The sequence below is a fragment of the Brassica napus genome, chromosome C9, assembly GCF_020379485.1.
Source record: "Brassica napus cultivar Da-Ae chromosome C9, Da-Ae, whole genome shotgun sequence".
In the NCBI taxonomy this organism is placed as follows: domain Eukaryota; kingdom Viridiplantae; phylum Streptophyta; class Magnoliopsida; order Brassicales; family Brassicaceae; genus Brassica; species Brassica napus.
The window spans coordinates 27,191,895-27,210,044 of record NC_063452.1 but is presented as its reverse complement, the minus strand read 5'-3'; the positions used below and the strand labels follow the sequence as shown (position 1 = coordinate 27,210,044).

The window sequence follows — 18,150 nt, the reverse complement described above, 5'->3', positions numbered from 1 at the left end:
ATATGAATTCAACTTCTGCATTTGGTCTCCAAACTTTTGCATCTCCAATCTTTGTCACTAGAACGAAGACCTTGGAAGCATTTTCACCTAATGGGACAAAGTGGACTCTATCCTCTGGATTTGTGAAAACAACACGGCCCTCAGCGATAGTCTTTCCCGAGTTAAAGCAATCTAACAAGATGTAGTTCTTCTCTGGACTTGATTTAGCAGTGTCCAAGCTGTTACTGACACTCTATCACCAAAACAAAAGCATCATGCGACTACGCATAACAATTCCAATAAATGCTTTACGTTCGAAAAAGTTACCTGAGGTGAAGATGATAATGGCGAAACTCTTTTTGGAGACTGGTTAATGATATCTATCTTCTGAATTGGCCAAGCGATACTTTGATGAAGTGCGTCAGCAATGGTTGACATCTCGGGACTAGGTCTCCACAAATAAGCATTCTTCTTAAGCACCTTTTTAACTTTGACAATTGCAGCATTGGGTCCAAGGGGAATGTTGTTGACCAGTTGCTTGGGATCAGTTGAAAACAAACCACCCTCAGCAATCACATCATCAGAAGTCCAGTCAATGATGAGTATTTTATCCGGTGATGCCTAAGACATGAATAGTGTGTTACACCATAATTCAAACAGAAAACCAATTCATACAAGATTAGAGAAATAAGATGTTTACCGATGAAGCATTTGTGTGACTTTCAGGTGTGGTGCCTTGGTCGTTATCCAGTATTACGTTGTCTGCTGGCCATGCGATTTTGTTACCCATTGCTTGTCCAAGTGAAAATATAGTTGTGGTTGGCCTCCAGACATAAGCATCAGCTTTTGTTACAACATTGACAATAACAGCAGCTGCTCCAGGTCCAAGAGGAACACACCCAATTTTGTACATTGGTTCAATGTTGTTGCTCGGCACAGTTGGTCCAGGGATCAGAAAAGTAAGCATAATGTTCTCTTCTTTCAGACACAATGTGGGATGCATGTTGTAGTTGACTAATAACACCGGCCATGTACTGTGGGTGGAGCTTTGGAATGAGAAAGGATTCATACCATCCGTACAAAGACCAAGCCGGAGGTTTCTTGCTTCGTCAGAAAACTGTGGCCACTTATCCTTCACAGTGGACCAGGTTATAGAGTCTACTGGGTGCCGCATTGTACCATCTGAGCTAGCATTGTTGAAATGCCAAACCAAATCTTCAGCCATCCTCTTCGATCTAAACATCCTCCTGAATCTATCTTTGATAGGAAAGTACCTTAGAACCTTAGCTGGAATCCCTGTCCTCTCCTCACCAGTGTGCTTATCCCTTTCCCATCTTGAGAGGCCACATCTTGGACAACTTGTCATGTCCTTGTATTCCTTACGGTAAAGAATGCAGTCGTTTGTGCAGGCATGAATCTGATCGTATCCAAAACCAAACACTTTCAAGAATTTCTTCACCTCATCTGTTGAACGCGGAAGGACATTATCTACTGGAAGCATGTCGTGAACTACCGTCAGGAGCTGGTTGAAGTAATTCTCAGACATACCACTCTTGACTTTAATGCGGTAAAGCGCCATTATTGCTGAAACCTTCGTGTATTTGGGACAGCTAGAGTACAGTGGAGTTTCTGCATCTTCCAGTTTCTTCCTAAACTCTGATTCCTCCTTACTATCACCTTCTTCTATCTGAACACTTTCTGCATCGTTGTTATGGGGCTGTGAAGCTTCACCATCAAAGAAAGCTGTCCTGAACAAGTCAAAAGCTTCACACTCGTAACTTCCCATATCTGAAGGCTTATCACTCTTCACATCTCCATGTTCAAACCAACTCTGCTTCCTCTTGTATTTCTGATCCATATCGTTGATGATTAAATGATCCACCACTGTATCTGTCGGCTGATGACACAAGTTGCAGCAGTCAATGGAGAGACACAATATATCAGTCGACTGACCCAATCTCAAAGCTGATGCTCTCACAAAATCCATTGCTCCTTCCTGATACTCAAGGCTAGCCCTGTAACAAACATTTCGAAAACCAGTGAGCACTTTCAACGTAACAGACACTTTCAACGTAACAGACAAGTTCATTCTCCAAAGATATTAGCTTCTCAGGGTCAAACACTTTCAACGTAACAGACAAATGAAAATATAAAATCTTTCACATACCTTGGTAGCCAAACCCAATTCTTGTCCATTTTTACAGAAAACCAGTGCTCCAGATCCAAGTGTACTCAGACACGAGTAAATTGTCGTATATCAGAAAACTAAAATTCTGAGAAAACTAAAATCTGAGAAATAAGGAATGAGAAGCTCACCACTTAAATGAGTACACTTGATATGAGAATATATCTGCAAAGTAACAATCATCGATTAATAATTTATAGATGTAATAGAAGAAAAAAAAACAGATTAAAATCCTAAATCGATTGAAACCAAATAGAAGAACCCAAAATCGATTAATTTGTAGATGTAACAGATGAAAAACCTAAATTGATTGAAACCAAATTAAGACCCTAAATCATTTCGAAATTTGAGGACAAAATCGAAGAACCCTAAATCGATTAATAATCTGTACATGTAACATATGAAAACTATAAATCGACTTGAAATCCAATTAAAACCCTAAATCATTTCGGAAATTTGAGGAGAAAATCGAAGAATCCTAAATCGAGAACATCAAACCTTCGACTGTGAACACGAGATGAATCCTTTGAGAGAGAGGCACAAGCTCGGAATGAGTTGAATCAAGCTCGGTTTCGATTGAATAAAAGAGTCTCGGAATGAGTTGAATCAAGCTCGGTTTCGATTGAATCAAAGAGTGTCGAAATGAGTTGGAATGAGGATTCGAGAGAGAGAGAGGCACAAGCTCGGTTTCGATAGAAAGATATCTTTCTTATTTTTGCCTTAGAATATTTTTTGAGGGAAAACCCAAAAAATAACTTTATCCCGCGTATTGGTTTTTCATAACACTTTTATTTTGGTTTTGCTACTAATAACTAACCGCGAAAACACTTAGCTAAAAAATATACCGCGTATCGAATCTATTTTTTCCGCCTAAATTAAATATAGCGTTTCATTAAAACAAAACGCTATAGAAAAAGCCGTGTGTTATAAACCATAGCATAAACAAAAACAACGCTATATTCGTGTGCTATGAATACTCGATATTCTTGTAGTGCCTGGCCAGAAGGGGTATTGCCGCGACAACAACTTGCAAGAAGTGTGGCGCTAATGAGAGTGAGATCCACACCTTTTTTCAATGTCCTTTTGCGAAAAAGGTTTGGGATCTCCTCCCAGCTATGCACAAACCTAGTGAAGCAACCCCGACGATCCTGAGCTTGATCGAGAATAGCAAGAGGATGATCACTCTCCCGCCAGCAGGGGTTAGTAAACCGTTATTCCCTTGGCTGCTATGGAACCTTTGGACCTGCAGGAATCAGCTCCTGTTCGAAGACAAAAAGTATACCGAAACAGAGGTCCTTAATAAGGCAATCAAAGATGCCAAAGAATGGAGCCTCGCTCAAGTTACACCACCACCAAAGCCTCCTCCTCCCCCGCTGGCTGCTGCTCAAAACTATAGCTCCTCTACTACTCTTTGTTATACAGATGGAGCGTGGGATGCGACCTCAAAGACCGGTGGTATGGGATGGTGCTTCAAAGATCACATGGGGTTGTTGATGGTACAAGGCGCTAATGCAAAGCGATATGTCGGTTCTACCTTGATGGCAGAGGCTCTATCTCTTAAAATGGCGTTGGAAATTGCTACTGGCTTAGGCATCCGAGACCTAAGATGTTTTTCAGACTCTCGTAGTCTTGTGTCACTGCTTACGACGAACTCTTCTTTTGTTGAGCTTCAAGGGATCCTCCACGACATATGCGTGTTGAGTAGTTCTTTTACTTTTATCTCTTTTCATCACATTCCTCGTTTGGAGAATGGTGTAGCTGATGGGCTAGCTAAGTCTGCTCTTGTTTTATGTATGAACTCCCCTCCTTAGTGGAGTATGAACCTTTTGCTTTAATTTAATGAATGAATGTTTGACCAAAAAAAAAAAATAGCATAGTTTCTTATATATGCATTGTTAGAAGATTCACTATGCTAATACTCTATGAGTTTAACATAATGTTTCAAACATTCACCAATTAATGTATGCAGTGGATATATGGCTCCGAAATACGTGAATCATGGGCAAATCTCAGCTAAATCTGACGTTTTTAGTTTCGGTGTTATGCTTCTAGAGATAATAAGTGGTCAAAAGAACTATAGCTTTGAAGGAGAGGGACTTGCAGCTTTTGTAAGCTTCCTCACATGTCTTTGTTCATTTCTTTTACTTATAACATGCATAAAGAAAGTAAGAACATATCTTTATTGGTATAGGCATGGAAGCGATGGGTTGAAGGAAAGCCTGAGATGGTAATTGATCCTTTACTGATGAAGAATCCGAGAAACGAGATCATCAAGTTGATCCAGATTGGTTTATTGTGCGTTCAAGAGAATGCGGCAAAGAGACCAACCATGAGTTCTGTAATAGTTTGGCTTAGCAGTGAGACTATCACCATCCCTTTACTTAGAGGTCCTGCTTTCACTAGGAATAATTCCCTATCTGAAAATAGTAAAATGTCAGTGAGTAATAACATTTTCACGGAGATGAGTTGCCGTTGAGTTATAAATAAGTTGATCGTTGGTGTCTGCAACTGTGTTACTACAAACATCCAATAAACTGATTTGTCGTAAGATGATATAGGCCATATTCGGTTTTGCATCCAAACGTTCCATATGGATGCAAATGCTCAAAAGTTTTTTTTAACACTTTTAAATATGTATTTAGATGCTGCATCTAGATGTATAATCTCAATAGAAAATCCAGATATCTAGAATTTATTATGGATTTATCACTTTTAAATAAATATTATAAAAACAATTACATTTTTTTTAAAATCGCATAGGCAGCCATTAATATACACTATACGTAATTGTTTTCATAATAGTGTATAGAAATTTGCAATTAATTTGTTTCTTCTTTGCTTTTAACTCAGCTAATTAGTCACTTCGCAAACCTATAGCTACGACTTTGCAACTATGATATTTACATTATTTGTGTAATAACGGATTTGCAATTGCATAAATAGTTCTAAATAAGTCATAATAATACTACTGTGATGCAACTACGCTGATTAGCCACGAAAAACGTCTCAAATGTGTCTCAAATAGGCGACTAAATTACCATATATGGCTGTTCTACGGTACTTGTAAATTAGTTAAAAACTAGTCACACAACATTGCAATCACCATGTACAGTCGCAATAAAAGTCTCTAAATTGATGTTTTCTTGGAGTGTGACCTCTCTCACTCCTGCTCCATACTATCCCACAAGCTTGTGAACCTTGTTAAAGTGATGCCATATATATAGTACAAGATTTATCTTGTCATAAGAAATGTAAGACTTCTTACTTTTTATTTAGAACCCAAAAAAAATTTGATCCAACTTTCTCTCTTCACATTAATCTAAAATTTTACGCAGTCCAAAGACTTACAAAATTTGGGTTCCAACAGATTCTTGCCTTAAACTAAGCTTGGTCAAGGTGGATTTGGAAATGTCTACAAGGTCAGAACATTCATAAACTAGAAATTTTGTCAAAATATTTAAATGGTCTATGATTTCAGGGGCTTCACCAAAGGGACAGAGATATAGGTGAAGTAACTAGCAAATGTTTTTGCATAAACTTGATACAGAGAAGAAGAACGAGGTCTCAGTGAATGATAAGAAGAGATTCTTGTCTGCAATAAAATATTTATTATTAAATAATATTTTCACCCAAATAATGAATGAAAAATCACATAGTTACATTTTATATTATATTGTTCCTTTTTTTGATTGGAACGCATATGTTCATTTTTATTGTTCTCATACCATTATATGGAACAAGAATTACATAAATATAGGAAACTTAAAAAGGATAGAACCGAAGTCCTCTTAGTACTTGAGTCCAAGAGTGAGTCCAAGGGACAATTTCTCTTCCCCCTTCAAAACTCCTGTGGAGTTTAAACGAACATTTGCACCATCGCTAACAGCAACCAAACCATCGTCAGCATGTCCGACCTACCATAAACCAATCATATAGATGACAGTAATTATAAGCAACCATGTTTTACTAAATTAAAAAAAAAAAATGCATTCTCAAGTTTCTATTGTCATATAGATTATCTTTTTTTATATGATAGCATATCCAAAATCAACATAAACTTAGAAAATATAATCGGAAAATAATATCGAAAATAGTTAGATATCATTATTATGGGTAAACATTTGATAAATATAAAAATTTTAGCAATGAGTGTAGGGTGATGATATTTTTTTTGGGGGGGGGGGGGGGAATATTGTGTATGTGATTTGATATAAACATCTATTTAAACGATCTTCATGGAATCCACATATTAATAATCCTTCACGATTATAATTTAGTACAAAGGAAACGAAAGATCGCTCATGAAGACTGAAATAGAGACTTGCAAGATACCTCCATAGTTTTGTTACTTGGTTTCAGAAATTCGATTGTTTTTTCTTTATTATCGCTTAGCCTACAAGAAATTCAAAACAAAGTTTATCATTATATATAAAACAGGAAAAAATAATGTATATATAAATAAACAATTAGATGAATTTAGAGAAATCATTAAAATATCATAAGTTGACTACCACTTTTCAAAAATACAACCAATCAAAAATATCATAATATTTGGGACTCGTATATTACTTAGAGAATAAATTATTAGTTTAAAGTTTGTTTAAAATTATTGTAACACTGCCACACAAGCAATAAAATAATGTTAAACAAATTCAAATTGTTATTAATTCAAAGTTGAGGTTGCATTTCTTAAAAAGATAGTTAATAACTGTTTACAAAAAAAAAAAGATACTTAATAATATATAGCTGATTAATTATCGCATGAACCTTCGTTGATTTTGGATAAACTCGGTAGCGTCTCGAAGGCGTTCATAGATTTGAAAGTGTTGTTGAAATTGCCGCCACCTCATTTCTTGTCTCATTATCCTTTCTGCTATAGAATTGCACACATGTAATTTATAATAAGACTACGGCAAAATATTTGATATTTCAAACATTTTTAAAATATTTATAAAATAACTAAATACCATTTAAGTTTTTGAATTACAACATAAATCCAGTAATTTCATATCAATACAAATAATGCCGATCCTGAGTGGAAGGCATATAAGCATGTGCTTCCAGTCTTGTTTACAATATTAAATTTTTGACCGTTCATTTCATAAATCATATGTCACTCAGTTGGCTAATGCCTTAATTAAGACTGTTACCATTTTAGAACTTTATTACCATTTTCGTTCATTTTAAGATACAATTTCTTCTGTTCTCTGGCCCAAAAATCAAAATGTTTCAGACCAAGCCAACGAATTGAAAATTTTATATCCGAATGAAATGAAACAAATCATGGACATCACAAAACAATTATCATATCTGCTGTGAACTCTCTGTTATTGGATCATGTGCAAAAAGATGTACAATACAAACATGCTTGTACAGCTTTAAATTAAAATGCGTATGATATTTATTTACCTTGTACTGAGTCTCTCCGCTTCTTGTTCCTATACATCTATTGAGATCAACAGATTCGTTTGATTCAGTAAACACCAGCATAGACAAATATAAATGATCACACACTGAAAATTTGCATTTATAGTGATACTTTAGACATATTTTGTGTGTATATAATGACCTGGAGAAGGCTTTTCACATGAGATAGTGTGAGACTTTTCACACCCATTGCCTGCACAATCTTCTTAGGAGTTGCTTCTGCAATTTTAACAATAAAATACATACTTTTTTATACAATCAAACAATAAATATATAATAATATAAAAATTATTTATAAATTATAATATAGATAAATTTTGAAAGTAGAGAAAATTATCAAAACAAATAATATTGGTTTTGATAGACATAATTTTTAATAGAGAAACTGTAATTGTTGTTGGAAAAAAAACAAAAAATTGTTTACTTCTTTCGCCACCGAGTCGATTAACAACATAAACAAAATATTGATGGAGATCAGTAGCCCATCGCAGCCGTGGCATCTTTGACTTAGTGTAAAATCTAACAATCGGTTTTTCCATCGCCTATGTTTTCCGATGAAACTTATAATCTGTTTTTTCAGTAATATACTGATTTATATTTTTTGTTCAGAGATTTATAGAATTTTGTTTCTAGAGGATGTAATTCCCAAAATAAATAATTAGGAAGAAAATATTTGATGCATATAAATATTTTTTGTTTGTTTCTTGTTTAAGTATACCTCTTAAAAAGACATTCAAATTGAACTTCTAGAGAAAATAAAAATTTACACCATTTTTTTCTCATGATAATAATATGTACCATAAATTTATAAATATCAATTAATACTACTAGATTTTGTTTAGAAAATCATAAAATAAAACTATATACAAAATTTATATAAATAAGTCAAAATTAACCAAGAATTGATGTATAGGATATGTACAACTTAATAGTTTCAACAACTGTATTACCAACCAAATTCTGACCAGCATATTAAAAGTTATTGACAACAACAACAAATATTAAGACATAAAGCCTCAAATAGTCAAGTTATAACTTATTACCATTATTTTTAACCATATGATATAAATAACTTGAACATTTTCCAAGAAAAATACCATGAATATATATACACTATACAAATGCTGTTTCCTTTCCAACCAACTTTTTGCTGATCACAAAACACTTCAATACTGGAGATATCACAGTGTAGAAATTTAATAGTTTCCAAATAATTAAAGTAACCCCCCCCTCCCCCCCCTAGATTTCCTTATGTGTTAGATATTGTAATTTATTCTTATTATATTTTTTATAGATTATTAAGTTGTAGGTTTGAATTTACAGTAAAAATTCTATAAATTATTAATGTTGAGATTATGATATTTATTAATTTATAGAGTTATTAATCTACAAATTTTTTTTTTTTAGATTTATATATAATAAATATATACTTTTCTAAAATAAAAAAATATATTTAATTTTATGTATATACATTAATTAAAATTTTGAAATTCAACGTTCATACTATTTTATTATATTATTTGGCGCATATAAAATATGTTTAATATAGTTTAAATGTGATTTTAGATATAATTTTACCAAATCTCATTAAAATATATTAAATATTAAAAAATTATAAAAATAATTCCATTTTGAATATAAAACAAATCATATAATGATTTGTTTGTACATATATAAATGTATATACAAATGAATTATTAATAAAATCAAGGAACCTCTAAGAAATTCTTCTTCCCAAAAGGAGTATAATAGGGTCTTGATTTCGAATTTATAATTTTAATGAAATCATATTTTTACAAAAATTTACTTAAAATCATTATTTTATCGATTTGTGTCATATTTTGAACCGGTCCAATTCAAAATTGGAGAAATTTATTAATCTATAGTGTTTTTTAATTTATAGAGTTCCATCTACTGTATCTAATTTTATTTCACCCTTCATTTGAGTAATGTTATAGTTGATTCCTTAGCAAATGCACAGTTCTCTATTCTATCGTAAAGTCTCTCTTGGTGGACTAACTTTGTTTCTTTTTAATTTTTATGAAATCAAGATTATTATTCAAAAAAATCACAAAACGGTTTATGGAAAAAAAAAATATAAAGAGCAATACATATATGTATTATATGTAGAACAATATTTTATGATTTAACTTCAAGTAGCTATAAATAAAAAAAGATACTAAATTAGTATATGGACTGAGTTCAACAGTTAATTTGAGACCGTGTAAACAGTCATACAGCGAATGAAAGATAATTCCGAAATATAAAACCCAATCGTATACTAATTAAAGGATCTACCAATAAAAAGAGAATGAAAGAATAGTGGAATAGTTACCGTAAATTCGTAATGATCCTAAAGAGGAATTAGAATATACTCCCTATCCCTATGTTCCTAAAAAAATTAATCCATATTCTAAAGAAAACTTTTGTTTCAAAAAAATACATATTTTATATTTCCAATGTAATTTTTGTCAATTAGTAATGAAAAATTATGAAGTTCAAGAACATTAATTGCATTTTTAAAAATTTTATTGGTTTAAAAAATATAGGAAATATAAAATTATAAAAAACTATGCATTTATAGCTAAATTTTAATATGTTTTATTAAAAAGTATGAAAATTCTAAAACATGAATCTTTTATAAACGGAATGAGTATTAATATATCCTTCTAGATGATAATGGCTAATGATTTTATAATCCTTATTAGATAGTGCTTAAGTTTAACCTTTCACTTTTTTTTATCAACAGTTTAACTTTTCACTAATTTCAGTATTACTATCTATACCAATAAAATAAGTTTTTTTCTCCCATTGGGAGAAAAATGACATGTGTCAGCCTGTGATTTGTTGGTTATTTTGAATTGGGCTTTTGTTTTTTCAAACTGTACAACATGTTGTTAAATTTTAGGCCCACCTCAGGCGTGAAATAGACTTTAGGTCCATATGAACATGTTTTCGTCTAGGTCAAATTTTCTTCTTACGTCATCCAGATGAGAACTGATGCTAAAGCCATGGACGTTACTGTTATAAAATAACTTATAACTTTGAAGTATCGAAAAATTTAAATAAGAACAAAATTTTATACCCGTAGAAAGGAAATAACACTGATATATGATACATATACGATAGAGAGAAGTTATTATAAAGAGGGAGAAGATGGATGAGGTGCGAGTTACAAATGATCGAAATCGATCGTTTATTTAGAAGTTAAAAAGTGGAAGTTATTGTGTAAATAGTGATAGTGGGCTCCATTCAAATTTCTTTCACACGATCATTTCAATGATCGGTGCAGCTTTTGTTGACATCTTCTTTTTCATGTTTACAACACTCCCCCTTGAAGAACAGTGTCGCTATTATCTCTTGCTTAACGTGTTTGTTGCCTCGTTAAAAACTTTTCTAGGAAAACCCAATGGGAAAAACCATAGTAAGGTAAAAAGAGGACAACTACGTAAGCTCCCCCTCAAATGAGTAATCATAGATCCTTCTGATAACGCATTCCAAAGTTATGGACATGTTTTCTGAATACCGAAGTCGGAAGTGATTTTGTGAAGAGATCGGCTGCATTGTCGCATGATCGGACATATCTCACTTCAATCTCTTTCTTCTTCCCGAGCTCTTGAGTATATGAAAAGAACTTTGGATGTATATGTTTCGTTCTATCACTTTTGATATATCCTTCCTTCGCTTGAGCAACACATGCTGCATTATCTTCATATAAGATTGTTGGCTCCGTATTTTCGTCAATCCCGCTGCTTGAACAGATGTGTCGGCTTATTGATCTTAGCCATACACATTCTCTACTTGCTTCATGGAGTGCAATGATCTCAGCATGATTTGAAGAAGTAGCCATGAGCGTTTGTTTCTGAGAACGCCAAGATATAGCAGTGCCTCTGATTGTGAAAACGTATCCTGTTTGTGATCGGGCTTTGTGTGGATCTGAAAGATATCATGCATCTGCAAAACCAACCATTTGACCTTTTGAACTTTTAGGATAAAACAAGCCTAAATCAATGGTCCCTTGGAGGTAATGAAAAACATGTTTAATCTCATTCCAATGTCTTCGAGTTGGAGATGAGTTGAATCTTGCCAAAAGGTTCACAGCAAATGATATATCAGGCCGTGTACAATTTGCAAGGTACTTCAACACTCCAATTGCACTTAGATATGGTACTTCCGGACCAAGTATCTCTTCTTTCTCCTCAGGTGGTCGAAATGGATCACTTTCAATATTAAGTGACCTAACGACTATCGGGGTGCTAAGAGGAGTTGATTTATCCATGTTAAATCGTTTCAACACTCTTTTAGTGTATGTGGATTGATGCACAAATATACCATTTTGTGAATGCTCTATTTGTAGGCCAAAGCAATACTGTGTCTGTCCAAGATCTTTCATCTCAAATTCTCCTTTGAGATAGTTTTTGAGATAGTCTGATGCCTTTTGTATTTCCTTTTGAGTTCCGATAATGTTAAGATCATCAACATATACTGCGATTATTACAAATCCGGATATTGTTTTCTTGATGAAAACACATGGGCATATAGGATCATTCACATATCCTTCTTTTGTTAAATGATCATTGAGACGATTATACCACATACGTCTAGATTTCTTTAACCTATATAGTGATCTTTGCAATTTTATTGCACATAACTCTTTAGGTTTGGAACTTAATGCTTCTGGCATTTTAAATCCATCAGGAACTTTCATGTAGATATCAATATCTAATGATCCATATAGATAAGCTGTAACAACATCCATGAGACGCATCTCTAGATTTTTATCAGCTGCTAGACTCATCACGAATCTAAACGTGATTGCATCCATAACTGGAGAATACGTTTCTTCATAATCGATTCCAGGTCTTTGAGAAAAACCTTGAGCCACTAGACGAGCTTTGTATCTCGTAACCTCATTTTTCTCATTTCGCTTTCGAACGAAAACCCATTTGTACCCAACTGGTCTCACATCTATAGGTGTGAGCACAATAGATCCAAATACTTCTCGTTTATTAAGAGAATCATGTTCGGCTTGTATTGCATCTTTCCATTGTTCCCAATCATGTCTCTTTTGACATTCATAGACAGATTTTGGTTCTGAATCATCGATTTCTTCATTTATTTCACTTGACACAATATATGAGAAAGCATCATCAAGATCATCTTGTTCATTTCTATTCCATATCTTCTTATTATGGATGTAGTTGATAGAAATTTCATGATTACTTTCCGACACATGATGCTCAACTTTCTCAGCATCCTTATTATTTGTTTCTTCCAAAATACTTTATGCTATTTTGGATGTGTCATTAATCTTGACATCCTTTTGTTTTCTAGGATTTTTATTCTTAGAACCAGCAGGTCTGCCATGTTGCAAGCGTGTTTTAGATTCTCGTGTATCATCTGCTTTTCCTTGCTCATTTGATATTTTGATACAAGCAGGAGCATTCACGGCTGGTATATGAGATTTAGTTACCGTCTTGGTATCCGCAAATGCATCAGGTAGCTTATTAGTTATACTCTGTAAATGCATGATTCATCGACCTTCTAGTTCAGACTCTTTAGTACGACGATCAAGATATAATAACGAAGGTACACTCCATTTGATATCATTTTCTACATTTTTGTTTTCTCCCCTAGAGCTGGGAATATTTTCTCATCAAAATGACAATCGGCGAAACGTGCCGTGAAGACGTCACCAGTCTGTGGTTCTAGATATCGTATAATTGATGGAGAATCACAACCAACATATATTCTCAATCTTCTTTGTGGTCCCATCTTTGTACGTTGTGGTGGTGCTACAGACACATATACCGCACAACCAAAGATTCTAAAGTGGGAAATGTTTGGTTCTCGACCAAACGTTAGCTGTAGTGGCCTAGTGGGGAATACTTATGGTATGCACTCGGTCTGATCCGAATGAGTGCTTCTGCATGCAAAATGGCATGTCCCCATACAGAGGTTGGAAGTTTTGATCTCATGAACAATGGTCTTGCAATCAATTGTAGACGCTTAATTAAAGATTCGGCCAAACCATTTTGCGTATGAACATGAGCAACCGAATGTTCAACTTCAATTCCCATTACCATACAATAGTCATTGAATGCTTGGGATGTGATTTCACCAGCGTTGTCTAGTCTAACTCTTTTAATAGTATAATCAGGAAACTGTGCTCGCAGTTTGATTATCTGAGTTAGAAATCTCGTAAATGCCACATTTCGAGATGATAGTAGACAAACGTGTGACCATCTACTGGATGCGTCAATTAATACCATAAAATAGTGGAATGGTCCACAAGGTGGGTGTATAGGTCCACATATATCGCCTTGAATTCTTTCAAGGAACTTTGGTGATTCTTTATCTATTTTGGTTGGCGATGGCCTTACGATCAATTTTCTTAGAGAACATGCAACACATGTCATTTTATTCCCTTGAGAAATCTCCTGGATTTTCAGTGAATGACCATGTGAACTTTCTATGATTTTACGCATCATTGTAGTGCCTGGATGGCCGAGGCGATCATGCCATAATGTGAACTCTTCTGGGTTTCATTTTACTACAAAGTTTGATTCGATCTCATCGATATAAGTATGATGTAGTCCTGAAGGAAGTTCTGGAAACTTTTCCAATATGTGTTTTCTGCCACATTTCTCAGAAGTTACATACATGTACTTCTTTCCATCCTCAGTTGCAGACTGAGTATCATATCCGTGAAGATATATGTCTTTAAAACTCAACAAATTCCTTTTAGAACTCAGAGAATATAGAGTATTTATGGAAAATTTTGTTCCATTCGGCAACGTAAAGTTTGCTTTACCAGTTCCTTCAATCACGTCTGCAGGACCTGATATTGTATTGACGAAAATTCTTGTCGGTTTTATATCCGAGAAATATATCTTTTGTCTCAGAATAGTGTGCGTTGTTCCACTATCTGGTATACATATTTCTCGAATCCGTTTCTTGGATTTTGCTCCATTAGCATTTTGATCCATTTCTGAAATTGTCATGAATATTAATAAAAGAAAACATAAAATTCATTCATATAATAATCATATAAGGAAACACACAATAATTATACATTAAGGTGACGTTAAAACATCATTATTTGTTTAAAACAGGAAATGTAATAATTATACATGACAATATTGAAAACTATTCAATAGTCTTATTATAAGCATTTCGGTTCTCTTCAGGAGTAATCTAGTCCAGCTCATTTGCGAAGTCGGAGGCATCGAGGTACGATGCCCCTTCAAAGTTTTCAGTGAGGTTCACTTCTTTAGCTTTGCCTTTCGTGGACTTTTGATATAACTTACAGAGATGTGGAGGAGTACGACAGGTACGGGACCAATGTCCTTTACAGCCATATCTGTAACACACTGTCTCACGCTTCTGGGTGGTATCCTCTTGAGTTTCTTTACCCTTAGAAACTTGTCCGGATCTAACCCACTTGTTAGATCCCTTCCATTTGGAATTATAAGTTTTTCCACGTTTGTTGTTGAAACGGCGACCATGACCTCGGTTGGTCTGGTTTCTCCTTTCCGAATTTTCTACCGCCGTAGCATTCACTCCAGGAAATGCTTTGGCACCCGTAGGTCAGGAATTGTGGTTTTTGATCAGGAGCTCATTTTTCTTTTCAGCCAACATGAGCGCAACCATCAATTCAGAAAATCTCGTGTACCCGCATTTTCTGTAAATTTCGGGCAAGAAGTGAAGCTGTTCGTGGAAAGTGTTGTATGTTTTATTCATCATTTCTGCCTCAGAAACAGGGTTACCACAATATTCCAGGAGTGAAACTATCCTCAGGACAGCGAAATTGTAATCCTCAACCTTTTGAAAATCTTGAAACCTCAAATTTTTCCTCTCTTCTAGAGCGTGAGGGAGGTTGACTTCTCTCTGGTTATCGAACCTTTCTTTTAAAGCTTGCCACAGTTCAGCTGGGTCTTCTACGCTTGCATAGTCATGCGTTAGATTCTCATCTAAATTCTTCTTCAGGAAGATTATCGCTTCGGCTATATGCTCGGGTGGCGATTTGTTACCGATTTTTATCGTTTCGGTTATCTTTTTCATTACAAGGTAAGGTTTCACATTTGTGACTCATCCGATGTAATTTTCGCCAGTTATTTTCAGAGCCGAGAACTGAAGTTTCTCGATGTTTTCCATTTGTATTTCTAAAACACAAAATAATATATTTTATTAGAATTTTGTAATTTTAAAACGAACCACTTATATTAATAATACACGCAATTACAAGGAGAAACAACGCATAGAAAAGTAAAACGACATTAAGCGTAAGTTCTCCAGGAGCAAATTCTCCAATAAAAAGAACGTACATAGAAGCAAAAATTAGAATTGTACATAAAACCAAAAATATGCGAATCATCTTTCTTGCAATGAAAAACCGGAGTGGAGTGATTTGAAAATATTTGAGAGAATATGAAATTTTTTGGATGAAGTAAATGAGTGAAGTATGAGTGTATTTATAAATAAAAAATACTGTTCATAGCCGTATGAAAAGGGGGATAATTTTGAAATTTTTTCTTTGTGACCGTTGGGATTAAATCGTATGAACCAAAAATCGATCTGAAAATATTGTAATAATCAGTCAACCAAATTCCGTAAATTTCATAATATTCGATATAGGTGACCAAACATTTATATAATAACCATAATATATTAAACAAACAAATATCAATCATATTATGGTGATATAAAAATTATAACATTAAATAAATTATGCGGCGGCACAGCCAAGCCAATAATTATAGTGTAATTAGCGATCAAGGTTTATTAACGAGGCGACATACCACCCGCATTAATATAGATAAATAATAATAATTAAAACAACCATTAGAAAATTATTAATAATAATATAGGCAGTATACCGGCCATTATAGCAGCGTAAATATGATGCATATAAATTTTACCGAATCACAGAGTGATCGTGCTGATAACGTGTTATAAAATAACTTATAATTTTATAGGATCGAGAAATTTAAATAAGGGCGAAATTTTATACCCGTAGAAAAGAAATAACACTGATATATGATAAATATGCGATAGAGAAAAGTTATTATAAAGAGGAAGAAGAGAGATGAGGTGCGAGTTACAAACGATCGAATTCCATCGTTTATATAGAAGTTAAAAATTGAAAGTTACTGTGTAAATAATTACGGTGGGCTCTATTCAAATTTCTTTACCACAATCATTTCAGCTTTTGTTGACATCTTCTTTTTAACTTTTACAACAGTTACAACGTTTCCTCTTGTTCTTCTTTATTTCCTGTTTATACGTGATTTTCCCACTCCTAATCATTCAATCCAACTTCTTGTCCTCCCAGAGTAACACACTAAGCTTCGGGTATAAATAACTCCTCATCCGAACATGAGCATCGCAGCTTCGACGAGAACCAGAAGACCAGTCTGTTCAATTTAATACACGCTCTATTGTACCGATTCTACACCTATAAATAAGGGCATTCAAATCAGTGAAATTCATCGCTTTCTCCTTTTCAAGCATTAGAAAACTGGTTAGAGGCAAAGAGTATCTTGAGTCTGTGTAAGTCTCAGTTCACAAGCCATTTACTTACTTGCATAAGTTTATTACTACTTGAAATGGCTTTAATGTATTGTTGAAATCATGCATAAGCATCTGTTCTCACCGAGTCCTTGATTTTTTAATGAGGATTGTGGAAGCGTTTATAGTTGTTTAACCTTCTCCCTTGCTCTTTTGCGCTGCTCTCTTCTTGGACCAGCAAGTGTTGTGGTTTTTTTTTCTGATCGTAAGCTTTCTGTCCAACTTGTCTTATGATCTCAAGTTGTGAAGCATGTTGGTAAAGTTTAAGACTGTGCTTTTTAGGTTAGCTTTTGCCTGAAAATTAACTCGAGCCTGCTGCTTGATAGCTGATTAGTTCAATGTTGGGTTTTCCTTTTATGATTGAGCTACAGAAGTAAATTTCATAATTTTTTTTTTTTGCTCTGATCAGTTGATTTTATCACAGCAGTTTCATGGATACCAAAAGGGACTTCAAAGGCCATGCATGATGATGCTGAGCGTCCTTTTAAGGAGAATATCAATGAGTTGATCGAGAATGGCACTATCAAGAAAAAGGTGAATTCTTTTCCCTTTCCTGTTTCTACTGGACTTTTTAAAAAACTACCCGTTGATTTGTGGTTACATGTACAACATATGCTATCTGAGTGACATAGATGACGATGACGAGGAGATAAAGCCTGAAATACATAATGCTGAAGTTACTCATTCCAAATCTGTAGCCAAATATTTTGGAAAACCATGTTCCAAAAGCAAGATTACAATTCTAAGCACTGTAAATTGACCCATCTGATTGTCATTGTCCTCTCATTGATCACAGCCAACTGAGTTTCGCAGTACCGGCAAGGTGATCAGGATTCAAACTGATAACGGATGCTCAAAATGTTCGAAGTAGCTATAGCGATGGGCTTGTGATGATTCCAACGCTGTCGGTATCGTCAGGTTACAAACATATTACTGAACTTCTTCTCAAATTTCTTAGTTATTAAACTCACCAAAGGGAAGTAAAAGAG

At 34.2% G+C, this 18,150-nt stretch overlaps 1 protein-coding gene across 2 annotated transcripts; it reads right to left on the bottom strand.

Annotated features, from left to right (window-relative positions):
• Positions 1-5,720: 5,720 nt before the first annotated feature.
• Positions 5,721-8,425, bottom strand: LOC106392758 (protein PHR1-LIKE 2-like). 2 transcript variants are annotated; one of them, XM_048768299.1, is made up of 6 exons: positions 8,016-8,425; positions 7,734-7,810; positions 7,574-7,610; positions 6,932-7,037; positions 6,497-6,557; positions 5,721-6,078 (listed from the first exon to the last, which is right to left on the bottom strand). In XM_048768299.1, exons 1-6 carry the CDS (start codon positions 8,128-8,130, stop codon positions 5,953-5,955), a joined length of 522 nt encoding a protein of 173 aa, XP_048624256.1. In that variant the 5' UTR covers positions 8,131-8,425; the 3' UTR covers positions 5,721-5,952. The 2 variants fall into 2 exon arrangements, with proteins under 2 accessions (XP_048624256.1, XP_048624257.1); XM_048768300.1 differs by having other exon boundaries at positions 6,932-7,034.
• Positions 8,426-18,150: the final 9,725 nt, after the last annotated feature.